Source organism: Amphiprion ocellaris, chromosome 24 (assembly GCF_022539595.1).
Source record: "Amphiprion ocellaris isolate individual 3 ecotype Okinawa chromosome 24, ASM2253959v1, whole genome shotgun sequence".
NCBI classification, from domain to species: domain Eukaryota; kingdom Metazoa; phylum Chordata; class Actinopteri; family Pomacentridae; genus Amphiprion; species Amphiprion ocellaris.
Window position 1 is genome coordinate 18,575,941 of NC_072789.1, and position 26,982 is coordinate 18,602,922.

General features: G+C 38.3%; 2 protein-coding genes and 1 long non-coding RNA gene across 6 annotated transcripts in view; all 3 read left to right on the forward strand.

The window, feature by feature from the left end:
* The window catches only part of LOC129348284 (uncharacterized), a 90,668-nt gene that overhangs the window by 23,060 nt on the left and 40,626 nt on the right, over window positions 1-26,982 (forward strand). The window lies entirely within an intron of this gene.
* st6gal2b (ST6 beta-galactosamide alpha-2,6-sialyltranferase 2b) lies at window positions 1,414-6,918 on the forward strand. Its single transcript, XM_035949333.2, has 7 exons — window positions 1,414-1,941; window positions 2,025-2,133; window positions 2,442-3,051; window positions 3,711-3,808; window positions 3,910-4,011; window positions 4,732-4,906; window positions 5,979-6,918. The coding sequence occupies exons 3-7, from the start codon at window positions 2,454-2,456 to the stop codon at window positions 6,245-6,247; spliced, it is 1,242 nt and encodes a 413-aa protein (XP_035805226.2). The 5' UTR covers window positions 1,414-1,941; window positions 2,025-2,133; window positions 2,442-2,453; the 3' UTR covers window positions 6,248-6,918.
* iqcb1 (IQ motif containing B1) lies at window positions 12,365-25,363 on the forward strand. Of its 3 annotated transcripts, none has more exons than XM_055008308.1 (15): window positions 12,365-12,613; window positions 13,257-13,398; window positions 13,597-13,762; window positions 14,832-14,949; window positions 15,019-15,097; window positions 16,792-16,891; window positions 17,711-17,883; window positions 17,961-18,067; window positions 18,982-19,100; window positions 19,911-19,977; window positions 20,057-20,132; window positions 22,835-22,990; window positions 23,311-23,448; window positions 23,535-23,691; window positions 24,704-24,938. In XM_055008308.1, exons 2-15 carry the CDS (start codon window positions 13,302-13,304, stop codon window positions 24,786-24,788), a joined length of 1,638 nt encoding a protein of 545 aa, XP_054864283.1. In that variant the 5' UTR covers window positions 12,365-12,613; window positions 13,257-13,301; the 3' UTR covers window positions 24,789-24,938. The 3 variants fall into 3 exon arrangements, with proteins under 3 accessions (XP_054864283.1, XP_054864281.1, XP_054864282.1); XM_055008306.1 differs by having other exon boundaries at window positions 12,366-12,613; window positions 22,830-22,990; window positions 24,704-25,363; XM_055008307.1 differs by lacking the exon at window positions 12,365-12,613 and adding an exon at window positions 12,622-13,168 and having other exon boundaries at window positions 22,830-22,990; window positions 24,704-25,363.

Here is a 26,982-nt window from a genome sequence, read left to right on the forward strand (position 1 = left end):
GTTGTGTGTGTGTGTAGTGTGTGTGTGTGTAGTGTGTGTGTAGTGTGTGTAGTGTGTGTGTGTGTGTGTGTGTGTGTGTGTGTGTGTGTGTGTGTGTGTGTGTGTGTGTGTTGTACAGCAGCAGTAAACATCATGTGGTTTCAAACAGCTGCAGAGTTTCAGTCACAAAAAGCTGCAGCAGACTTTTATTGTGAAATGTTTCCTGGACAGGACGTTCAGTGTCATGTTGCTGTGACTCAGCAATGACATCATATTCTGTGTCTTCTGACCACTGAGACAAACATGTGATGTAACAACAACATCAGAGGACAGTGTGTTGTTCAACCTTTAGCATGATTAGCCTGTTTATGAAAGTCAGACTAACTGGCTAGCTATCAGGCTAACTATCAGGCTAACTTGCTAACTATCAGGCTAACTACCAGGCTAACTATCAGGCTAACTGGCTAACTATCAGGCTAACTATCAGGCCAACTATCAGGCTAACTGGCTAGCTATCAGGCTAACTATAAGGCTAACTATCAGGCAAACTGGCTAACTATCAGGCTAACTATCAGGCCAACTATCAGGCTAACTGGCTAGCTATCACGCTAACTATCAGACTAACTGGCTAACTATCAGGTTAACTATCAGGCTAACTATCTGGTTAATTACCAGGGTAACTGTCAGGCTAACTGCCAGGCTAACTATCAGGCTAACTATCAAGCTAGCTACCAGGCTAACTATTCAGTTAACTACCAGGCTAACTATCAAGTTAACTATCAGGCTAACTGTCAGGCTAACTATGAGTCTAACTACCAGGCAAACTATCAGGCTAACTATCAGACTAACTGGCTAACTATCAGGTTAACTATCAGGCTAATTATCTGGTTAATTACCAGGGTAACTGTCAGGGAATCTACCAAGCTATCAGGCTAACTGTCAGGCTAACTACCAGTCTAACTAACAGACTAACTATCAGGCTAACTGGCTAACTATCAGGTTAACTATCAGGCTAAGTACCTGGGCAACTATCAGGTTAACTATAAGGCTAACTGACTAATTATCATGTTAATTATCAGGCTGACAATGAGGTTAACTATTAGATTAACTATCAGGCTAACTATCAGGCTGCTTGTTAGCTACCTAGCTAATGCTGCGATTCTGATTAATTTTTTAGTTTTCTTTTTCAAATATTATTACAAATGAATGCTTTTCAGTTTTAATTAAATCATCTAAATTTAAGTTGAGTTTTAAAAACACATTTTCAAATGTTAATGAAATGATGTTTTTTCCACTTTCTATTCATTTATTTATTTGTTATTTGGATTATTCTCTCTGATCTGATGTTAAACTAATCAAACATTTGTGTATCATTTATTTTTAAATAAATATAATTGGTCATTTCTATAACTTGATGTTTTAAATATTTAAGTTTAAATGTAACTTGCAGTTTATTGTAAAAAGGGTTAAGTCTAAAAACCGGATCAGGTCTGAGGGTCCGGGTTCCGCTCTCTGTCCCCGGACACACACAGGACTGTACCCCGCTAACGGAGCTCTATCCCCGGACACACACAGGACTGTACCCCGCTAACGGAGCTCTATCCCCGGACACAAGCAGGACTGTACCCCGCTAACGGAGCTCTGTCCCCGGACACACACAGGACTGTACCCCGCTAACGGAGCTCTATCCCCGGACACAAGCAGGACTGTACCCCGCTAACGGAGCTCTGTCCCCGGACACACACAGGACTGTACCTCGCTAACGGAGCTCTATCCCCGGACACAAGCAGGACTGTACCCCGCAAACGGAGCTCTGTCCCCGGACACACACAGGACTGTACCCCGCTAACGGAGTTCTATCTCCGGACACAAGCAGGACTGTATCCCGCTAACGGAGCTCTATCCCCGTACAGAGGCAGGACTGTACCCCGCTAACGGAGCTCTATCTCCGGGCACAAGCAGGTATGTATCCCGCTAACGGAGCTCTATCTCCGGACACAAGCAGGACTGTATCCCGCTAACGGAGCTCTTCTCTCCGCCTTCAGGTACAGACGCTCTCTGACGTCACATCGCACCTGTCCGGTCTTCGGTTCCTCTCGGATCTACTCGGCTTGTGTCACCGAAGGTGGTGACCTCATCCAGCGATATTTTTTTGTAAGGAAGAGATCTAAAAAAGGCCTTTTGTGCTTCTTGTTCTTGTTTTGCTCGGAGTGTTTGTTGTTGTGGGGCAGTTGCCTGGTAACGGACTCTGAGCTGGACCCAGTCAGACTGTAAATGAGGCTGTTGGACATTCAGGGAGCAGAGGAGAGCCTTAGACAGTCAATAAAGTTTTATGAATAACAATAATAATAATAATAATAATAATAATAATAATAATAATAATTATTATTATTTATTATTATATATATACTGTTGTTGTTGTTGTTTTAGTTTACTGTGATCTCTCTGCCCCTCCCCCTTAGGCCCCTCCCCCCATGATGGCGTCATGGCGACGGTGTCTATTAGCCATCCTGCTGATTTGGCTCCTCCTCTTCCTGTCTCTGCTGTGTCACTTCCTGGACCTCCGGTTCTCGTCGCCTCCTTGGACCAGGTCTGCAGCAGAACCCGGCCTCCCCAGGGCCGAGCCCCGCCGCCCGGCCTCGGTGGCTCGGCGCCGGGCCCTCAGACCTGCCGGGGCCCCTGAGGAGGACTGGAGGAGGAGGTCCGAGGACTACTACAGGAGGCGGTCCCTGGAGGTCCTGCAGAGGTTCTGGACCGGGAACCTGACCGTGGACATGCTGGGTCCACGACTCCAGAAGGTCCTGAAGGTCCAGCTGAGCTCCAACAAACACCAGGTGGTGTACCGGGGGCCCCGGGGGCCCCGCAGGTCCGGCCCTCAGCTGTACTGCGAGCTGAAGAGGAGGACCAGGATCCGGACCGTGGACGGGACCCAGGAGCCGTTCTCCAGTCTGGGCTGGGCCCGCCTGGTGCCACCGCGGCCCCTGGACCAGATCCAGACCCCCCAGTACCGGACCTGCGCCGTGGTGACATCAGCCGGGTCCATTTTAAACTCCTCACTGGGGGCCGAGATCGGTGAGCCCAGGTCCACATACTGGACCAGTAAACAACAGTAAATAACAGTAAACAACAAAACACAACATAAACATAAATAATCAACAATAAACACAACAGTAAACAAACAATAGTACACAACAAGAGTAAATAAACAACTGTAAATAAACATAGCAATAAACAAAAGTAAACAAATAACAACAATAAACAACACAACCTTAAACAACAATAAACAACACAACAGTAAACATTTCTAAATAAAAACAGCAGGCAACAGTAAAGAAATGAGTGTAAACAAAAATATTGTCAACAAACAAGTGTAAACAAAACAACAATGAACAAGCAATGGTAGGCAAAAATAAACACGGCAGTAAACAATAGTAAGCAAAGCACAGCCAACAAAACAATACATGAAGTGTAAACAAAGTGTAAAAACAGTAAACAAAGTGTAAACAACAGTTTTACTTGATTCTGTTATTATTAACGCAGTTTTTCAAAGTAAACTAACAGCAATCAAAGTGTAATCAAAGTCTCGACAACAGTAAATAAAAAATAATCAAACCGTAAACAACAATATCTAAAGTGTAAATAAATAGTAAACAATGTTTACAGTAAAACATGTCAACTAAACAACAATGAATAAACAATATACAAATCTGTTGCCCTTCTGCTGGACTCAGACTCCCATGATGCAGTTCTGCGTTTTAACTCCGCCCCCACCAGAGGCTTCGAGAGAGACGTAGGCAACAAGACCACCCTCCGCATCATCAACTCCCAGGTACAGGCTCCGCCCCCTGGCCTCACCTGAACCGCACCTGCTCTTCTTCTTCCTTTAAATCGTTTTTCTCTTGTTGACCCTTTTTCTTCTTCTCCCCTCAGATTGTGTCTCGTCCGGAGCATCAGTTCAGCAGCAGTCCGTTGTATCGAGACGTCGCCCTGCTGCTCTGGGACCCGGCGCCGTACTCGGCCAACCTCACTGCGGTAAATAAACAAACAACAGTAAAAAAGGTGTAAACAGCAATAAATGTGTAAATAAAGTAAATAAAGTGAGAACAAATGGTAAACAACCTACATAAGGTGTAAACAATCTGTAAACAACCCTAAATAATGTGCAAACAAAGCATAAACAACAGTGAATAAACATTAAATTTAAAGTGCACGCAAACTTCAAACAACAGTAAATATACTACTGCAAATGGTGTAAATAAAGTGTAAATAACAGTAAACAAGGTGTAAACAAAGTGTAAACAAACAGTAAATAAATAATGAATATATATAATGTAAACAACCAATAAATAAATAGTCAACAAACTGTAGACTGCAGTAAATAGTGTAAATAAAATGTAAACAATAGTAAATAAAGTGTAAATGGTAAACAAAAAGTAGATAACGGTAAAGACGGTGTAAATGCTGTATGAAGAACTGTAAACAACATGTAAACAAGATGTAAACAAGTGTTGCAAACAACAGTAAACAGGTGTAAATGACAGTAAACAAAATGTAAACAATAGTAAACACTAAAGAGCAGTAAACAAGCTGTAAAGAACGTAAGCATGGTGTGAACAACAGTAAACAAGATGTAAGCAATAGTAAACACTGTAAACAGCAGTAAACAAGGTGTAAACAACAGTAAATGAGGTGTAAACAGCAGTAAACAATAAACAAGGTTCCAGTTGTTTGTTGTTTGCTGTGTTCCTGCAGTGGTTCCTGAAGCCTGACTTCGATCTGTTCTCTCCGTACGTGGAACGGCGCCGCCTCCGACCCCAGCAGCCGTTCTACGTTCTCCACCCGGAGTTCATCTGGTCTCTGTGGGACCTGATCCAGGACCACACCCAGGACCAGATCCAGCCCAACCCGCCCTCCTCCGGATTCATCGGTACCGACAGAACCAATAGAACCAAGAAAACCGAAAGAACATCAGAACCAATAGAACCAATAGAACCCATAGAACACCAGAACCAATAGAACCAACAGAACCAATAGAACACCAGAACCAATAGAGCCAATAGAACCAACAGAATACCAGAACCAATATAGCCAATAGAACCAATAGAATACCAGAACCAATAGGACTAACAGAACCACCAAACCAGAACATGTCTCAACAAAGATTTTGTCTCCAGCAGCTTTTCAAATGTTTCCATTCTAATTAAACACATGAATACAGGTTATCTTTACATGAAATACAGAAAACCTTATTGAAAACTTGAATGTGAATAAATGATTCCATTAAATCTGAACTTTGAACACATTATCAACAGAATAATAGAAACGGATAAATAACAGAAGGAGTTCTAATCAGAACTGATCACAGACTTCATTCTAAAGGTTCTCAGCAGAACGTTTGACAGACATTTCCCACCAACATGAACTAAACCGAAAAAACATCCAGGAAAACAAACTTCTGTTATTTATTCTCATAAACAACCATCATGTTTGTGTCATAGTTTGTAATTATGAACACAATACAGATGCTAACTGCTAGCAGAGCTGTGTTTAAATAAAGTTAGACTTCGTGATAAATGAAGCTGCTAAATGCTAACAGATGCTAACTGTTAGCAGAACTGTGTTTAAATAAAGTTAGACTTCGTGATAAATGAAGCTGCTAAATGCTAACAGATGCTAACTGTTAGCAGAACTGTGCTTAAATAAAGTTTGACTTCGTGATAAATGAAGCTGCTAAATGCTAACAGATGCTAACTGTTAGCAGAACTGTGTGTAAATAAAGTTAGACTTCCTGATGAATGTGACTCGTATCGCTGCAGTCCATTGGTCGATCACTGCAGGGCAACATCCAACACACCTGTTTCCAGGAGGCGGAGCTCCTGAGTGGGTAGTGCCCCAACAACAATACTAACAATAACAAAAACAACAATAATAATTACAATGCTAATAATAATAAGAACAATAATAAGAACAACATTAATCTTTGGTTCTTTTGCCTCCAGGCATCGTGGTGATGATGTCACTGTGCCGTGATGTCAGCGTCTATGAGTTCATCCCGTCGCTGCGTCGCACTGATCTGTGTCACTACTACGAGCGTTACCGTGACAACGCCTGTACGCTGGGAGCCTACCACCCTCTGCTGTACGAGAAGCTGCTGCTCCAGAGGATGAACCAGGGGACCCCCATGGACCTGGAGGCCAAAGGAAAGCTCACGCTGAGGGGCCTCAGAAACCTCAGCTGTGGGGGACAACCTGGAGGAACCTCCAGGTGACCTGATGGAACCTCCAGGTGACCTGATGGAACCTTCAGGTGACGTGATGGAACCTTCAGGTGACCTGATGGAACCTTCAGGTGACCTGATGGAACCTCCAGGTGACCTGATGGAACCTCCAGGTGACCTGATGGAACCTTCAGGTGACCTGGTAGAACCTCCAGATGATCTGATGGAACCTCCAGGTGACCTAACAGATCGTCCAGGTGACCTGGTAGAACCTCCATGTGGAACCGTGTGGAGCCAATAGTTCTGATCAGTTAATTGATCAGTTAATTGATCAGGGCAGATCGTCTTCAACATTTTAATGAACGTCGACTCTGGATGTAGTTCTTTTATACAAATTAATTTTTCACTAATTATGAGGAAGAAGAACTTCCTGCTGTTATAAATGTTTACAGAACATGTACAGAATGTTTACAGAACCTTTACAGAATGTTTACAGAACCTTAACAGAATGTTTACAGAATGTTTGTAGAGTGTTTACAGATCTTCTAGAACATGTGATCTAACATTAATAATGTCTTATATCTGATAGAACATGTGATGATCATTTGGGAGTTTTTCAATATAAAGCGATGTTTTATTGACAGTATTAAATTAAAGTGTTTGTAAACTGATTTAATATAATAATATAATATATAATATAATAAAATATAATAAAAATATAATATTCTTAGAATCTTATTTTCTTCATGTGTGAATTCATATTTTCCTAAAAAACTGCAACCCTTTTATCTATCTATCTATCTATCTATCTATCTATCTATCTATCTATCTATCTATATATATATATATATATGGTTAGTTGGTTATTTATCCTGGGTTAGTTGGTTATTTAACCTGGGTTAGTTAGTGATGTAACACGGGTTAGTTAGGTATTTATCCCGGGTTAGTTGGTTATTTAACCTGGGTTAGTTAGGTATTTATCCCGGGTTAGTTGTTTATTTAACCTGGGTTAGTTAGTTAATTATCCCAGGCTAGTTAGTGATGTAACCCGGGTTAGTTAGTCATTTATCCCAGGTTAGTTAGTCATTTATCCCGGGTTAGTTAGTCATTTATCCCAGGTTAGTTGGTTATTTAACCTGGGTTAGTTAAGTATTTATCCCAGGTTAGTTAGTCATTTATCCCAGGTTAGTTAGTCATTTATCCCGGGTTAGTTAGTCATTTATCCCGGGTTAGTTGGTTATTTAACCTGGGTTAGTTAGCCCTACTGCTAGCTCCGTACCGCCTCGTCGTAGCCCAGGCTCATGAACTGCTGGATCCACTGCTGAACATCTGGCCGGCTGCGGTCCCAGATGTTCCTCCTGGTTCTCCGTAGTCTCCTCAGGAACTCGTTGGCCGGTTCAGGTTCCAGCGCTGCCCGAGGCCCCGTCAGTCCTCCGTCTGACAACACAGGAAGTGTTAGAGATTTCACAATAAGACTCAACTTTCACCCAGGAGTTAGTGTGAAGCAGAGAAGAAGAAATAAATCACCAGGAAGAAACAAGTTTCAACCAGTCCACCTGAACGCATCGCCTTCAGGAGAAACCAGCTTCTTATTGGAAGATTTATATCTGGGCTTCTGTTTTCCCAGTCTAAAACCAGTATAACACCCAGTCTAAAACCAGTTTAACATCCAGTCTAAAACCAGTTTAATACCCAGTCTGAAACCAGTACAACACCCAATCTAAAACCAGTTGAACACCACATCTAAACCAGTTTAGTTTTTTTCTTGGTGTGAAAATCTCTTGCTGTCAGAGGAGGAGTTTTATTTAGAAAAACTGCCGGTTCCTGTTAGTTAGTTGTAGTTCGAACTAATCTGAAAATAAAACGTCTCATTAAATCTTTAAAACATGAGTAAAAAGTTTTAGAAAGTCTTCAAAGATTTAAAAACAAATAAACAGTTGAGATGAAAAGTTGAACATGTTGAGGTAAAATCATAAAAATACACGTCGAGATAAACAGAAAACAAATTAATGAATAAAAAATAATTTAAAAAATGAACTTATATTTAGAGTTAGAAAAAATTTATAACAAGTAGAAGATACCTGGAGGTCACAATTTTAGATGAAAAATGAACTTTTAAAGGTAAAAAAAAATCGGAATAGTTTAACTTTAACAGCATTTAGTCTTAAAATATTTTATAAAACCTTTAAATTAAAATGAAATAAACAATAAAATACAATTTTTTTCATATTCACAACAGAAGGAGACACAAAGACACAACACAGAGACATGAAACAACCACAAAGCAACAGAAAATGACCACAAGTGTATTTTATCCAGGTGTTGCATGTTTTACCTGCAGCAGCAGCAGCAGCAGCAGCAGCAGCAGCAGCAGCAGCAGCAGCAGCAGCAGCAGCAGCAGCAGCAGCAGCAGCAGCAGCAGCAGCAGCAGCAGCAGCAGCAGCAGCAGCAGCAGCAGCAGCAGCAGCAGCAGACCTCCACCTCCTCCTCCTCCTCCACCTCCAGCAGCAGCAGCAGCAGCAGCAGTCCAGATGTCTCCAGCTTCATGTCCTCCTCCTCTCTGACTACATTCCTGCTCTACCTGCTGCTCCAGGAATCTTCTCACCTGAGGGGACGTCCAGGTGATCAGTTGGAGGCGGAGCTGGAATTTAGAGCTGGACTTCTGAGAAAATAGACCAGCGATCAGTAATCAATAATCAATAATCAATAACAGCTGCTCCTATTATATTATATTATATTATATTATATTATATTATATTATATTATATTATATTATATTATATTATATTATATTATATTATATTATATTATATTATATTATATTATATTTATTAAATTATATTTATTATATTACATTTATTATATTCTGTTTTATTTCAATCCTCGTCAGTACGTGGCAAAAGCTTTTAATCTGTACACCTGGTAGTATTTCATTTGTTTCATATTTCTCTAACTGTCCATATGCTCTAAATGTATATTTTCTTTAAACGTGTGTCGTCTGTTGACACGAATATGAAAGAAACACTGAAACTTGGGTGACTTCTGATGCTTTTATTCAAGAGGAAATGAAATGAGAATAACACAACATTTTTGCTATTTTCATGCTTTTGTGATTTTTGGTGCAGAATCATGTTCAGGAAATGGAATTAACACGTCCCCTTACAGCTGTGATGCTACAAAGTAAGGAGACATTAATGGCTGGTAGTAGAACAGCAGATATACGGTCCTGATTAAAACTGACCTCTTTGCCACTGGAGTCCAGCTGTGATTGTTTGTCCTGTTTTAAGTTACTGTGTTGTTTTTAAGTTGTTCTCTTGGTTTCACTGTGAAGCTCTTTAGTCCTCCTTTGAGCTGCTGTACAGGACTATAGAAATAAACTTAGATCACCATAGTTCAGATGATTTCTATTAATGATTACTGACATGAAGCGCTGACAATATTAGTCTAAGAACTCCTGAACTGAAATGAAACCAACGCAACTGAAGCAGTGATCACAACAGCAACACAACACAAACATACATAAAAGATGCACAGTCCAGCTGGGGGCTGCATGGTGGTGTGGTGGTTAGCACTGTTGCCCTGCAGCTAGAAGATCCCCGGTTCGTGTCCCGGCCTTCCTGGGATCTTCCTGCATGGAGTCTCCATGTTCTCCTGCTGGGTTTTCTCCAGGTTCTCCAGCTTCCTCCCACAGTCCAGAAACATGCTGGGGTTAATAACTGGTGATTCTAAACTGTCTGTGGGTGTGAATGTGATTGTTTGTCTCTGTGTGTAGCCCTGTGATAGGCTGTTACCTGTCCAGGTGAACCTGTGATAGGCTGTTACCTGTCCAGGTGAACCTGTGATAGGCTGTTACCTGTCCAGGTGAACCTGTGATAGACTGTTACCTGTCCAGGTGAACCTGTGATAGGCTGTTACCTGTCCAGGTGAACCTGTGATAGGCTGTTACCTGTCCAGGTGAACCTGTGATAGACTGTTACCTGTCCAGGTGAACCTGTGATAGGCTGTTACCTGTCCAGGTGAACCTGTGATAGGCTGTTACCTGTCCAGGTGAACCTGTGATAGGCTGTTACCTGTCCAGGTGAACCTGTGATAGGCTGTTACCTGTCCAGGTGAACCTGTGATAGACTGTTACCTGTCCAGGTGAACCTGTGATAGGCTGTTACCTGTCCAGGTGAACCTGTGATAGGCTGTTACCTGTCCAGGTGAACCTTCAGTCAGCTGGGACAGACTCCAGTCCTCCGTGACCCTAATGAGGATTAAGTGGTGTTTAGATGATGGTCTGGCTGGATCTGCATGGATCCTGAACCATTCTTCTATATTTACACCATAAACCTGGTTGGAATCAAACCAGCTTTGGTTTATGTGATTAACTAGATGGGAGACAAAGGGACTGAAAAATCCAACTTACAAATAAAAAGATATGACAAGTTATATATACTGATGAGGGTTAAATTAGATGCATTATTATATTGTGTTCTTAAATTAATCTATTATATAAAATGTATTAATATGCGGTATAGTGCTACGTTATGTTATTCTTATATTTAATACAGAAATATATTTTATTTTATATTTGATGCATTATTTTGTAACTACATTCATACAACATATTGAACATAAATATGTTATATAAATTATGTTATACTCTATAATTGATTATTTTATTGTTATTATATATTAAATGTAATATATAAGAATAATAACAATAAAAATAACAATAATATATGATATACATAGCAGGAGGTTTAGTTATTTTAAATTGAATCATTATTATATTCTGTTATTAAAATAATACTTTATCTGAAATATATTAACTTATTTTTTGCTTATAATTCCTTCTTTAACAGACAGAGTAACAGATAAATAACAACAGCAACACGTATAATAAATCATTTCAAAGAGTAAATCAGAGAAGCATTAATGATAATAAACTTTTATTTATTTTGATTTCATGCAAAAAATAAATATAAACAATAAATCATAGAAATATTTAAAACATTAAAACAGACGTGAGATTAATCAGAGTTCAGCTCTAAGATAAATTAGTTTAAACTTTCTTTCATGTTTTCATTAGTAAAACCAGATGAATGAGTGAAGCTGCAGCGCCACCTGGAGGCCGAAGAGAAGAGCTCACAGGAAACATTTCACACATTTTAGTTCCTTTAAAACTATTTTTATTTACATTTAAACATTTCATCATTTATGAGGTTAAATAAAAAATATATATGTTTGTAAACATTTAATTAATAAATCACTTTTTTCTTTTGAATATTTTAAAGTTGCTCATTAAAAATAGTTTTTTTAAATGAGTCAAATCAAGAAAACATTTGAAATTCTAATTTTAATTATCTTTCATATTTATGAATAAAACAACAACAACAACAACAACAACAACAACAACAACAACAACAATAATAATAATAATAATAATAATAATAATAATAATAATAATAATAATAATAATAATAATAATAATAATAATAATAATAATAATAATAAAATATGTACAAAAATAAATTTGAATTTAAGCTTTTTTAATATTTTAAATAAATCAGAATTGTTTTAATGAATGAATTTTGGAAAGCATTTTAATTTCTCAAAATATATATTTCTGCAAATGCTTTGAAACGTTTTAAATTTATAATGCACCCCCCCCCCAACACAATATTTTTTATTTTTAAAGATGTGTTTTTGTATTACAATTACAAGTTATTCTTTTTACTATTGGTCAATTTTTGTTTTTTAAGTTTTCTTACTTGAAAAGCATTTTTAACATTTTAAACAGTGCATGAGAATGTTTAAATTTCTTTTAAAAATATTTTAGTTTTTAAAACATTTGTTAGTATTTTGAGTACATCATTTCCAATAATTAGAATTTGGAAAAAACGTATTTTTTGTCTTTATAAAAATATTCAGTCTTTTGAAAAAGTCAAATCTAAATCTTCATTATTTTTTCACATTTATTATATTAAATTTGTATCATTATTATTTTTTAAACTACATCATATTTATTTTAAATCTAAAGAACTGAAATGTATATTCGGTTTGAGCTTAATGAGAATTTCAAAGCTCATATTTATTTTTTAAATAAATAAACGTTCCGGTTGGATTCTGCGGCTGTCCAGTGTCAATAAAGTTTTAGGATTTGGATGGCTGGACGTGCCCCTGCGTCATGACGTCACGTTACCGTAGAAACAAACCAGCGTCTTCTCGCTGCTAGCAGCTAACTTTAGCCGACTTTTGAAGCTCGGCGGCGGTTTTAAATCAACTTTAGGACACAGACCAGTGAACGGAAGCGCCCTTTAACCGGTAAACGGGACTTTTCACGTCCAGTAATGTTTTCTAATCGTCCGTAAAAGACGACGAACCGGCAGTTCGAGCCGTTAGCTGCTAACCGGCGCTACAGCGGAGCTTCAGGTGAGTCCGTTCACACACCTGCAGGTTCTGGTTTCACCTGTTTGATACAGCTACCTGATGTTTACCGGAACGTTCAGCTGGAAATATTTCTACTTTTACTGACATGCAACACAAAAAACATGAAAAATCAGCACAATGGAGGCAGAAAAGAGACGCAAAACAAGAAAAAAGAGACACAAAATGATGGAAAAGATGCGTGGATGTATAGTTTGAAACATAAAGCTTCCACAAAACAACAGCATGACCACAGAAAGAAACAAGTCGACAATAAAGACATGTCAGCTGTCTAAAATGAGATTCAAAAGGCCAGCAATGATGTCCAGACTATCAAACTGTGACACAAAACTATCACAAAGAGACACACATTGACCAGAAAATGACAAAATGTAAACAGAAGAGACAAAAAAACCCACAAAGAGGCACAAAACGACCACGAAGAGACAGAAGATGCTGCAAAACGTGTAAATATGTAGTTTTTCCTGAAGCTTCTTGAAGTATTGTTGAACACGGCATTGAGGACGTTTGTTCCCTGAGTTCATCCTGAAGGTTCATCAGGTCAAGTCTGCTGCACAGACAACACATACCACTCATACAATAAAATAAACATCCAGAATAAAAAATAAATAAATACTTTCTTCTACAGGTAGCTAACCCTCCTGCTCAGGTAGATCCTCACCTGAGTGCAGTCATGGAGGAAGAGGAGCTTCAGGAGCTGAAGAGGAAGCTGGAGGACGAAGATCTGGACCAGGAGCAGAGAATCAACCTGCTGACCAGCAGCTTAAGCAGTGAGACAACTTCCTGTCTGTCTGTTTGTCTGTTTGTCTATGCACCTGTTGTTTCCTGTTTACTTCCTGTTTATTTCCATTTTCCCCCATTTATTTCCTGTTTTTTTTCCAGTTTATTTCCTGTTTTTATTCCTGTTGTTTCCTGTTTATTTCCTGTTTACTTCTTGTTATTTTCTGTTTACTTCCTGTTTATTTCAGAGGCTCTGAACTCAGCGGCTCTCCAACCTGACGGCGGCGTCTCCTCGTCCCTCCTGAAGTCTCGTTTGTATCTCAGCGGCGTCCTGAGTCTCTGTGTCACCGCCCTGAACTCCAGGAAGCTGCAGAACGACTGGAGCGCCATGGCAACGCTGGCCCACCTCACCTGGTAGGACAGGTGGAGCTCTGCCTCACCTGGTAGGACAGGTGGAGCTCCGCCTCACCTGGTGGGACAGGTGGAGCGCCAGGGTTTACCGAGGAAGAGAAAATAATTTCAGAACATAAAAATGGTTTTATCTTACCATTAAAAACGTTGTTTTGAGGATGTCGAGTATTAATTTTTTTGTAACTGTTATTTTAAAAAATAAAAAATATTTTTCAAAAATAAAAAATATTGAAAACAATGCACATTATTAAATAACCAAAAAATAATAATTCTAAACTATAAGCATTATTTTACTCCTAAATTCAGAAATGCAAAAAAAATTAAATGGGATAATTTTTTAAATCTATAAATTTAAAAAATTTAATCTCTTCTGTTCCGTATTTTAATTCCTTAATTGTTAAAAATACTTGATCTGTAATTATTTCTAATATCCAGAAACATTTCTATCAATTAATTTTAATATTTTCCTTTTTATTAATTTTTTTCATTCAAAAATATATTTTTAAAATTTTAAATGAATTTAAAAAAAAAATCTGTTTCTTCAGGAAAAGATCTTTTAGTACTTTAAAATATATCTAATTAATATGTAAAGATATATTTAAAAAATATTTCTAGTCCATTTAAGAATTAGTTTCATTGTTGAAAATATATATTTTCTTTTGCAAAAAATAAATTTACATTATTTAAGAATTTAAGCCACAGATAAAGCAAGATATAGTATTTGACTTCCTTTATTTTGTGTTTATTTTCTATCAATTTTTTTGGTCAATTTTTTTTGTTTTTTCTTTTATAGTTAATAATTTAATTATTTGTTGATTATAATTTAAGTTTTTCAATTTCGCTATTATTAATAGTTTAGGTTTAGTTGCTCTTCCAGCATTTTGAATTATATTTTATTACATGTAGTTTGGAATTTAAATCTACAGCCTGAAATCATTTTAAAGTTTAAATTAGTATTTGTTTGTGTTTTTTTTTTAAATTAGTTTTAAAATAATTTATTGTTATTAGTTTTTATTAGTTTTGGATAATTTGGGTTATTTTTTATTAATTTTTTATTATTTTTTCTGTCCAGCTGCTGTTGCGTCGGCGTCGAACCCGGCCGACACTCGGAGGCGTTCCATAGGCTGTTCCTGCCGTCAGTCATGGACGCTGTGCTCTCATTGGCCGGTCAGCTAATGAGGCGGTCGGAGGTGAGACCCATTCAGTGTTTGTGGGGAACATTGGAGGAACGTTAAAATAACTCTGCTGTGTTTCTGCAGTGTTGGTCTCAGTTCAGGAAGACGATGAAGGATTCAGTCGGTCGACTTCTGGAGGATCAGACACACCTCAGCTCCCACGGTCAGTCTGATTATTGATTATTGATCAGCTCCCACGGTCAGTCTGATTATTGATTATTGATCACCTCCCACGGTCAGTCTGATTATTGATTATTGATCAGCTCCCACGGTCAGTCTGATTATTGATTATTGATCAGCTCCCAGAGTCAGTCTGATTATTGATGATTGATCAGCTCCCAGGGTCAGTCTGATTATTGAATATTGATCACCCCCCAGAGTCAGTCTGATTATTGATCAGCTCCCAGAGTCAGTCTGATTATTGATTATTGATCAGCTCCCAGAGTCAGTCTGATTATTGATTATTGATCAGCTCCCACGGTCAGTCTGATTATTGATTATTGATCAGCTCCCAGGGTCAGTCTGATTATTGATTATTGATCAACCCCCAGAGTCAGTCTGATTATTGATCAGCTCCCAGAGTCAGTCTGATTATTGATTATTGATCACCCCCAGGGTCAGTCTGATTACTGATTACTGATTATTGATTCAGCCACACAGGGTCAGATGTGGATTCATCCGCCGCTGAAAATAGTTCCGAACAAATTTACAGTTTATTACAGGAAGAAAAAAAAAGTGAAAATATGAACAATTTTTTAAAGTTTCTGAAGTTCTAAAAAAAAACAAATCACATCTATTTAAAGAATTCTAAATATTTAAACACCAATATTTAAAAATACTAAATAAAAATATGAAACTAGACTGATTTAAATTATTCTAAAGTTTAAGTATATATATATATATATATATATATATTTTTTTTTAAATCTTTAAATTGGATTTAAAATTGTATGTTTTTTTGTCTCAGATAAATACATTTTAGCGTCTTAAGTTTTAGGATCTTTTTTACGTTTTTCAAATCTTTTTAATTATTTTCAGTGATAAAATTAGTTTTTAAAAATTATTTCTAAAGTATTTTCAGTATTTTAACACAATTCTTTAAGTTGATTTATCTTCTCAAATATATTTTAAATAATTTTTTATTTAAATTAAGTGATTTGATGGTTATTTTCTTCTTGTTGAATTTGAAGAAATATTTTTAGTCTTTTCAATTCAAATTATTTCAAGTAATTTTTAAAAATGTCTTCTGTAATTAATATTTTAGAAAAAAAATAATTTCATTATTAATATAATTATTTTGATCTTTTAAGAGCATCTTTGTTAGTTTCATTTAAATTGTATTTTTTAATGTAAAAAAATATTTTAGTATTTTGAAAATGAAACAGATTTACGTAGTTTCAAGTTATTTATTTTTTTTATCATCAATCATTACTCAGTATTTTAAATTATTACGTTTAGAAATTGTTCTTTGTATATTTTATATTTGGATTCATGAAAATCCAGGAAAAATCACATTTTTTTTACCGGAAGAAAAATGTAAAAATATCAACAAATTTCTAGAATTTCTGAAGTTCCAAAAAAAAAAATAAAAATTTACGAAATCAAAATATTTTAAGACTGGTATTTAAAAATACTGAATATATTAAACTTCACTGCTTTAAATTATTATAATTATTTTTAATCTTTACATTGCATTTAAAATTGTATATTTGTTTGTATCAAATAAATAATATTATTTTAAAGTTTTGTGTGTATTTTTTAGTATTTTTAGTCTCCTGTATCTTCTTCCTGTAAAAAAAAGTTTTTTTTCACAGGAAGTAAAATATAAACTGTAACAGCTCCTTCCTGTTTCTGCAGTCCTAAGCTCCGCCCACTACGAGCAGATCCAGATGTGCGATGATGTCGCCGTGACGCTGCTGTGTATCCAGATGTGGATTCAGATCTGCTCAACCAACAGGTGAAACAGGACTTAATGTTTTATTATTTATACACAAAATAAATTGTGTGTGTGTGTGTGTGTGTTTGGTCAACAAAGTTAATTTAAATCAAGACAAAAGTAAAAGTGTTCTAAAATAGTATTTTATTATTTAATTTTAAATTATTAAAATAACCAATACCTGAACAAATTAAAAAGTTCAAAAATAATCTAAAATATATTTTCAAAAATGTTCATTCTGAAGTTCAGAAATAAAAAAATGTATAAAAATATTTTAAAGAAATTTAAATATTTTTAATCTTGATATTTTAAAATACAAGATGACCAGACTTAGCTTGACAATATTTTTAATAATAAAAACATAAAATTTCAAATGTTCTGAAATACAAAAATAGAATGGAATAAAAATGTTTAAATACTGAAATAGTTGTCAAAAAGTCCTAATATTTAAATTTGAACTACTCAAAATATGAGAAAAGTAAAGAATTGAAAGAAGTCAAAAAGTTTTGAAATGTGTTTAAATTATAGTAAAAAATAATAATAATTAATTTTATTACTTTAAAATAATCAAATATATTTTATTTAAAAAAACTGATTCAAAAGTACAAAAAAATGTAAAATGTAAATTATTCAAAAAAAAATTCAATTACTGAAAAATAAGAATCTATTTAATATTTTAAAAAAATGTTAAAATGTTAATTTAAAATACTAATTTATTCTGAATTAAAATTAATTAAAAATAAATTTCAAGTAATGATCAAATAAGTTTAAGTGTTTTTTTTACTAAAACTGTTTACGTTGTTTTTTATTTTCCTGCATTTTATTTTGTTTGACGTGCAGGAACTTCCTGTCTGAGCTCAGCGATGACTCCACCCTCCTGCTGCTCAACGAAGCCATCGGCCAATTAGCTCTCAGCTCTGACCCGGCGGTAGGCGGAGCCTCGATCAGACTTATCCTCCTCATGGCCAGTCAGCTGAGGCTCCGCCTCCGGCCCCTCCTCCTGAGCTTCAGAGGTCAGAAGTCAGAGATCACACTCAGGTGAATCTGCGGGTCACCTGGGCTGAGAGCTCACCTGTCCGTCTGTCTGCAGGTCTGGACAGCTTATTGGACAAAGACTGGAGGGGGCGGGGCTTCGATCAGGACCTGGAACAGCTGATTGCTCTCGTCCAATCAGAGCAGAGGATGAGTCAGTCTGAGGTCATTTCGTTTTTTAAAATTATTTCATTTCTAAAACTTGTTTGATATGAATTCATTCTATATTTATTATTAAATTTAGTTGTAAAAGAAAATAATTACTTTTAAAAGAGTTTTGGATTTATTTATCTGCAGGAGTTTAAAAATATTAATTTAATATAAATTCAACAAAATAGTAATTATTATATTTTTTTAATAAGTCTTATAAACCTCTTCTTGTTTAATATTTGTATTTTTTGAAAATTTAAAATGTAAAAAAGATTCTCACTGTTTTAAAAAGCAGAAAAATATTTTTAATACGTAAAATGCATTTTAAAATGTATATTTTATGTATTAAATAATTCATTTTTTAAAGAAAATGTAAAAGATTTTTTTTAGCATCTGAAATTTACTTTTTTATTTTTTTCCTTTAGATTTTATAATCTTTGTCATTATTTTAAATTAATTATTTTTTTTAAGAATTATTTAAAAAAATGTTATGTTCAATTTTAGCTTCTTTGTTTATAATAAGTTTGTGGTTTTCTTTGTATTTGAAAATGTGTTTAATTTCTTAAATTTAAATATTTTCAGCAACTTTTTTCATTTAATTCATGTGTTCGCATTCATATTTATTTTATTTATTTATTATTTACATTTTGTTTATTTAATTTAAATTTTTTCATTTGTAATTAAAAAGTTTTAAAAATTAATATTTATTTTAATATAATTAAGTCTATCTTTGGTCATTTTAATTTGTTCCATCAGTTTTTAAACATTGATTTTATTTTTAGAAAATCATTTAAAATGTATTTTGTATTTATATTATTGATATATTATTTTAAAATAGTCAAGTTTTCAATACGGGTTAGGGAAGCTCCAGACTCCAGAATGATGTCATCACCGTCCAATCAGATCGTTAACTGACTCCTTGTGTGCAGGTCAGCACTGAGCATGTGCGGGCGGCATGTGTCGTCCAGGCGGCGTGGCGTTCCTATCAAACCCGACGCCGAGTGAAGAGTCTGAACCGAGCCGTCAGCACGCTGCAGCGGAGATACAGGTAACTTCCTGTCTGAGGTACAGGTAACTTCCTGTCTGAGGTACAGGTAACTTCCTGTCTGAGGTACAGGTAACTTCCTGTCTGAGGTACAGGTAACTTCCTGTCTGAGGTACAGGTAACTTCCTGTCTGAGATACAGGTAACTTCCTGTCTGAGATACAGGTAACTTCCTGTCTGAGATACAGTAACTTCCTGTCTGAGATACAGGTAACTTCCTGTCTGAGGCACAGGTAACTTCCTGTCTGAGATACAGGTAACGTCCCGTCTGAGGTACAGGTAACTTCCCGTCTGAGGTACAGGTAACTTCCCGTCTGAGGTCCAGGTAACTTCCTGTCTGAGGTCCAGGTAACTTTCTGTCTGAGGTACAGGTAACTTTCTGTCTGAGGTACAGGCAACTTCCTGTCTGAGATACAGGTAACTTCTTGTCTGAGGTACAGGTAACTTCCTGTCTGAGATACAGTAACTTCCTGTCTGAGATACAGGTAACTTCCTGTCTGAGGCACAGGTAACTTCCTGTCTGAGATACAGGTAACGTCCCGTCTGAGGTACAGGTAACTTCCCGTCTGAGGTACAGGTAACTTCCCGTCTGAGGTCCAGGTAACTTCCTGTCTGAGGTCCAGGTAACTTTCTGTCTGAGGTACAGGTAACTTTCTGTCTGAGGTACAGGCAACTTCCTGTCTGAGATACAGGTAACTTCTTCTCTGAGGTACAGGTAACTTCCTGTCTGAGATACAGGTAACTTCCTGTCTGAGGTAACTTCCTGTCTGAGGTCCAGGTAACTTCCTGTAACGCTGTGTTTTTTGGCTGTCAGAGCACGGAGGAGGCAGCAGCAGCAGCAGAGGGAGGTCCAGCGGTGGCAGGAAGAGCTCAGCTACCAGGTGAGTCCACCTTCATCCAGGTAGAGCTCCTCATCCTCCTGGAGCTCTGGTTTGTCTGAAGTGTCTGAATGTGTTGCAGGTGTTTGTGAGGCGTCAGCAGGCCAGGAGGAGGTTCCACCAGAAACAGAGACGTCTGCTGCAGCTGCTTCCACCTGGTAAACTCATTATTCTTCAGATTTATCACCTGGATGCCTTTAGAACCCACTGACTTCCTGTTTGAGAACGTTTAAGGTGCGATAATGTCCAGGTTTATGGACTTTTGGGACCGTATCATCCAGGTTTTCATGTTTTGGTGCAGTAATAACCAGGTTTTTTTTTACAATAATTGGATAATGTTCATTTTGTTGTTTCTTATTGTAGGATAGCATTACTTTTAAACTGACAATTCAGTAAGAAAATATGGTTTTTACCTTGCCAACATGTTTTGACGGCATCTGCCGTCTTCTTCAGAGCGTCATCTGATGTGTGATGACGTGTCCTTTTTTATCACATAGCCGATCTGACTGATCTGTCAGAATCTGTCAGACTGACCACGCCCCCTGGTAGAAATCATCAAACCCCTCCTTGGTACATCACAACATCACTGCAAGAACTCCAAACAACTGGACAAGAACTAAACCATATCACAGTAGAAAAAGAGGAGATATTCATATGACATGACGTAGTTTCATTCATCACTAAAACCCCCTAGACGTCACATTACACATCGTACAGGAACGACTCATGAAGGACAGGACACTGAAAAAACACACAAACCTCCCAGTAGACGACATCATCACATTACTCCGGTTTATTGCCAAATCCACCTATTTTCAGTTGAAAGGAATAATCTACAGTCAGAAACCAGGTTTAGCAATGACACATCTGGCCAGGTCATCATTGTAAAGGAGAAACTGTTCTCATCTGATCTTACCTGGTAAAATAAAGTTTAAAAAAAGATCCACTTTCAGCCATAATGAGTAACTTTTTCATGGAGGACCTGGAAACCAAAGCCATCCCCACTCTGCAGACCCACACTCTGGAGAAGATACGTCCACGACATCCTGGAAATAATAAAATCTGGACACACACAAGAACTCACTGATCATCTGAACAACATGGACGACACGGGAAACATACAATCCACACACGAAGAGGAAATAAACCGGACCATTTCATTCCTGGACATGAACATTCACCACAGAGAAGACAGCAGCATCAAAATAACAGTTTACAGGAAACCCACACACATGGACCAGAACCTCCTCTGGACATCAGAACATCCACAGAACACAAACTACCAGTTAGAACACTATTAGAACGGACCAGAACCTCCTCTGGACATCAGAACATCCACAGAACACAAACTACCAGTTAGAACACTATTAGAACAGACCAGCATCATAACCGATGATAAAGACAGACAGGAGGAGGAAAAACACATCAGAACTCACTCACACACTACCAATATCCCATATGGGCCATAAACAAAGGAAAACAACAAGCCAAAAACAAAGAGAAAAAACTAAAACAAACAAAAACAAAACATACACAAAAACCAGACAATAAAAATGAAGACATAATCAGCATTCCATATATCTGAGGGACAACAGAACCCATACATCCCATAATGAGAAAACACAACATCAACACAGCAGTAGAACCACATAGAAAACTGCAGCAGCTATTAGTCCATCCAAAAGACAAAAAATGCAACATCATATATGAAACTCCGTGTAAATCATGCAATAAAACATACACTGGAGAAACTGGAAGATCATTCAACACAAGAAGAAAGGAACAGCAGACAGAATAAAGGAAACAGCTGGACGACTCACAAGAAGACAAAAAGAAAAAGCAGATGAAGAAAACAAAAAAATCAGCCATCAGGGACCACTGTAAAAGAAACAACCCCATCATGGACTGGGACAGGGGGAGGATTTAACATCAGAGACCAACAAACACAAACCATGGATTAAGGAGGCCTTAGAGACCAGGAAGTGAGGGAGCTGCTCCATGAACCTGGACGATTAACTCGTCTAACACCTGGACTCCATCCTCCAGACACCACCAGACGGTGGGGGGCGTGGCCTATCTGACAGATTCTGACAGATCTGTCAGACCGGTCACCTGATGAAAAAGGACACGTCAAATGACGCTCTGAAGAGGACTGCAGTTGAAACATGTCAGCTAAGGTAAAACCATCATTTCTTACTGAATTGTTGGTTCAAAGTAACGCCATCCTACAGGTGTTTTTACACTTTGATATCATAATATCCAAGTTTTGGATGTTCTATTGAGCTCATATTCAGGTTTCTGACAGTTGTGGGGGTTGGTATCCAGTTTTTCTGACATTTTGGGCCACAAATATCCAGGTTTTAGATGTTTTGATCTGTTGATATCCAGGTTTTTACCTTTTGCTGTGTTGATATCCAATTTTTTTAAAATGTTTTTGTGGCATAAATATCAAAGTTTTTACATTGTGGTGTGTTGGTATCAATGGTTTTTGATGTTTTGGTGTGTTGATATCCAGGTTTTTAGCTTTTGGCGTGTTGATATCTAAGTTTTTGATGTTTTAGTGTGTTGGCATCCGTGGTTTTTTGTGTTTTGGTGTTTTGTTATCCAGGTTTTTGATATTTTGGTGTGTTGATCGAGGATTTTTACCTTTTGGTGTGTTGGTATCAATATTTTTTGATGATCTTGATTCTAAGGAGATTTATCATTTCCAGTAACGTTGCTGTGAGGTTGTTCCGTGATATTAAAGGAAGAACAGCCCAACCGCTGAGAAGAACCTTCTGGAACTTAAACTAACTTCCTCAGAATGTTCTACAACTCAAACCAAACCAGCTGAAACCTCAGATGTTTGTGTCCAGACCAGGTGGCGTCATACCTGCAGGAGGTGGAGCGTCGAGCCGCCGTGGTGATCCAGAGCTTCTGGAGAGGCTTCAGAGAGCGACAACGCTACAACACACAGCGACACACACTGATAGAGACACACAACCGACAACAGGCCGCCATGACGCTGCAGAGAGCGGTACGTCTAGCTATACCTGTGAGGACCAAATGTCCAGGTTTACCGTGTTCTGATCCAGAATTCTGATGTTGAGATTCCAACAGATCCAGGTTTTAGACTCTTTTCTACATTAATATCCAGGTTTTTAGGACTTTACTACATTAATATCCAGGTTTTTAGGACTTTACTACATTAATATCCAGGTTTTTAGGACTTTACTACATTAATATCCAGGTTTTTGGTGTTTTGGTGCCTTGATTTCCAGGTTTTCAACATTTTGGTGAGTTAAGGTCCAGATTCTTGACATTTTGTTCCACTAATATTGAGGTTTTTGTGTTCAGGTCCGTCGTTTTCTAGAGGAGCACCGAGCAGCGAAGGCCCCGCCCACTGCTGCTTTCTGGATTGGTCAGGAGGGTTTGACGGACAGCCGGAGGGCGGAGCTAAAGCGACAGGTGGAGGAGCACATCGCTGTGAACCGGGTGAGAATCATTCTAGGAAGCACCTGTTACCCATGATGCTTAGCGCTCTGCTCACGTCTGTGTGTGTCTGGGTGTGTGTTGTGTAGTCGTCCTGTGTGAGTCCACAGCAGTGTCAGCTCCTCCATCATCAGGTCCAGCTGCTGCTTCAGTCGGAGCTTCAGAGACGTTTGGATCGAATGAAGGAGGATCAACATCTGGAGGCTCTGATGGCTCACACTCACACACAGCTGGATCTGCTGAGAGGTACACAACACAACAACACACTCACACACAGCTGGATCTGCTGAGAGGTACACAACACAACAACACACTCACACACAGCTGGATCTGCTGAGAGGTACACAACACAACAACACACTCACACACAGCTGGATCTGCTGAGAGGTACACAACACAACAACACAACAGCAAAACATGTACACAAACACAACTGTAGAATTCTATCTTCACATGTCAAAAACTTTCTGTCATCATTGAGGCTGTTTGAATTTCCGTTTCAGTCAGAAGCACGGTGGCGGCAGCATCATCATGTAAAGTTACTATTAGAGACTAAAACCTGAAATGTTCTCCGTTATTTCTCCTCCTGTCATTGATTTAGAATCTGAAATATTGGATATTAGATTAAATAATTATAATTATTAATTATAAATGAGTTAAAATATTTAGACATGAAGTCGTCCTGAAAAATTCCATCGCTGAGCTCATTAATATCAAAGTTTTTTACATTTTGGTGCATTTGTATACAAGTTTTTGTTGTTTTGTTGTGTTAATATCCAGATTTTTACCATTTTACTGTGTTAAAATCCAAGTTGTTGATGTTTTACTGCATCAAAATCCAGATTTTTTTCATTTTTGACACATAAATATACAGATTTTGTTGTGTTAACGGCCAGATTTTCCACATTTTAGTCAGTTAATATCCGGATTTTTCTTTATTTTTGGTGCATCAGCATCCAGGAGTTTGACATTTTGTTGTGTTAACATCCAGATTTATGCTAATTTATTGTGTTAATACCCAGATTTATGCTAATTAGTTGTGTTAATATCCAGATTTATGATAATTAGTTGTGTTAATATTCCATTTTATGATGATTAGTTGTGTTAATATCCAGATTTATGATACTTTATTGTGTTAATATCCAGATTAATGATAATTAGTTGTGTTAATATCCAGATTTATGCTAATCAGTTGTGCGCAATTTGTAGATTTTCCAGCTGAAACTTAAACCTCACCATATATCATATGACCTCCCAGATGCCCCGCCCCTCTCTGTCGTCACGGCGACGGACGCCGACTCCTTCCTGAGTCCGTCGGGTTCCGTCACCGCCCGTGGCCGTGACGCCCACAACGCCGCCCTGCAGGCCGAGCGGCTGCCCTGGTGGAGGACGCTGGGATGGACGGACGGAGGCCCCGCCCACCAACAGGAGGCGGAGCTGGAGGCGGAGCTTGGAGGGCTGTACGTGGGCGGAGTCAGGGAGGTGGACGGAGCTAAACGTTAACTTATTCTGTAGTCAGCTGTGAAAATATTCATCTCACATCTGGAATATTTGTTCAGAAAAATGGACTTCCTGAACGTTACCAGGCAGAACGGATCAAATTCTCACTTTTAAAGACTCAGTTTGGAGGTTTTTGTAGGTAAATATGGTTTTTATTATTATTATTATTATTATTATTATTATTATTATTATTATTATTATTATTATTATTATTATTATTATTATTATAATATACAGTTAATTTCCAGATGCTTTACAAAATTGACAGGGATGTTAAAACATCTACGTAAGAGTTTCGGCTTTTTAAAGAGCCGTTATGGATTTCCACTGATATTTTAGTGACAATTTTTCAGATTTTTCTTCTTTTTAAAATGTACACTAAAAAATACACAAATAAAGTTGAAAGTTTTTGACAGAATTGTCTGAAGAAATAATTTCATAAAATAATTTATTTAGAACCCCCTGGGGGACTCCATAGTTCTTCTGGGGGGACTTAAATGTTCACGTGGACAACGATATAGAAACCTGAAGGAGGTGATTGGGAGGAACAGCCTGATCTGAATCTGAGTGGTGTTTTGTTATTGGACTTCTGCTCTAGCCATAGACCTGTCCATAACAAACACCATGATGGAGCATCAGGTTCTCATAAGTGTCCCTGGTACCAGAACACCTTAGGTCAAAGGTCGATGATGGACTTCATCGTCGTATCATCAGACCTGCGGCCAGATGTCTCGGACACTCGGGTGAAGAGAGGAACAGAGCTGTCAACTGATCACCACCTGGTGGTGAGTTGGATCTGATGGAAGACTGCTGGACAGACGTGGTAAACCCAAACGTGTAGTGAGGGTGAACTGGGAACATCTGGAGGAGGACCCTGTCCGTCGGGTTTTCAATTCCCACCTCCAGAAGAGTTTCTCCTGCATCCCGGGGAGGTTGGGGACATGGAGTCTGAGTGGTCCATGTTCAAAGCCTCCATTGCAGAAGCAGCTGTTAGGAACTGTGGCCTGAAGGTAACTGGTGCCTGTAGACAACCCAAAAACCTGCTGGTGGACACCAGTGGTGAGGGAAGCTATCAGGCTGGAAAAGGAGGCTTTTCGGGCCTGGCTGGCTCGGAGGTCTCCTGAGCAGCTGACAGGTACCGGTCGGCCAGAAAGGCTGCAGCTGCTGCAGTTGTGGAAGCTAAAACTTGGATGTGGGAGGAGTTCGGGGAGGCTCTGGAGAAGGACTTTGGGTTGACCTCAAGGAAGTTCTAGTAAACTGTTCACCACCTCAGGAAGAGGAATCAGGCCTTTGCCCAGGCTGTGTACAGTCAGGGTGGAGAACTGTTGATCCATACTGGGGACATTGTTGGGTGGTGGAAAGAGCACTTTGAGGAATTCCTGAACCCGGTAAACATGTCCTCTGTGGAGGAGGCAGAACCTAAAGACTCGGGGGGATCTTCATCCATATCCGTGGCAGAGGTCGCCGAGGTAGTTATGAAGCTCCTCGGTGGCACCAGGTGTGGACGAGATCCACCCTGAGATGCTGAAGGCTCTGGACATTGTTGGCCTGTCTTGGCTGACACGTCTCTACAATGTGGCGTGGACATCGGGTACGGTGCTGTGGAGTGGAAGACTGGGGTGGTGGTTCCCATTTTCTAAAAGGGGGACCAGAGAGTGTGTTCCAACTACCAGGGTATCACACTTCTCATCCTCCTGGGAAAGTTTACTCTGGGATGCTGGAATGGAGGCTCCAACCGATTGTTGAACCTCGGTTTTACGAACACGTCCTCCTGGGAGGAGACCCCGGGGTAGACCTAGAACTCACTGGAGGGATTATATATCTCATCTGGCCTGGGAACGCCTCAGGATCCCCCAGGAAGAGCTGTGAACTATGGAATGTCCTGCTTCATCTACTGCCTCCACAACCTGACCCCGGATAAGAGGAAGAAGATGGATGGATGGATGGATGGATGGATGATGGATGGATGGATGGATGATGGATGGATGATGGATGGATGGATGGATGATGGGTGGATGATGGATGGATGATGGATGG

Bases quoted from the DNA above. Each gene is read 5' to 3' on its own strand.
- st6gal2b (XM_035949333.2), top strand. From the start codon at position 2,454: ATGATGGCGTCATGGCGACGGTGTCTATTAGCCATCCTGCTGATTTGG. The intron at 3,052-3,710 runs GTGAGCCCAGGT...TGCTGGACTCAG, and splicing joins CTCACTGGGGGCCGAGATCG to ACTCCCATGATGCAGTTCTG. The intron at 3,809-3,909 runs GTACAGGCTCCG...TTCTCCCCTCAG, and splicing joins TCCGCATCATCAACTCCCAG to ATTGTGTCTCGTCCGGAGCA.
- iqcb1 (XM_055008306.1), top strand. From the start codon at position 13,302: ATGGAGGAAGAGGAGCTTCAGGAGCTGAAGAGGAAGCTGGAGGACGAA. The intron at 14,950-15,018 runs GTGAGACCCATT...GTGTTTCTGCAG, and splicing joins AGCTAATGAGGCGGTCGGAG to TGTTGGTCTCAGTTCAGGAA. The intron at 15,098-16,791 runs GTCAGTCTGATT...CTGTTTCTGCAG, and splicing joins GACACACCTCAGCTCCCACG to TCCTAAGCTCCGCCCACTAC.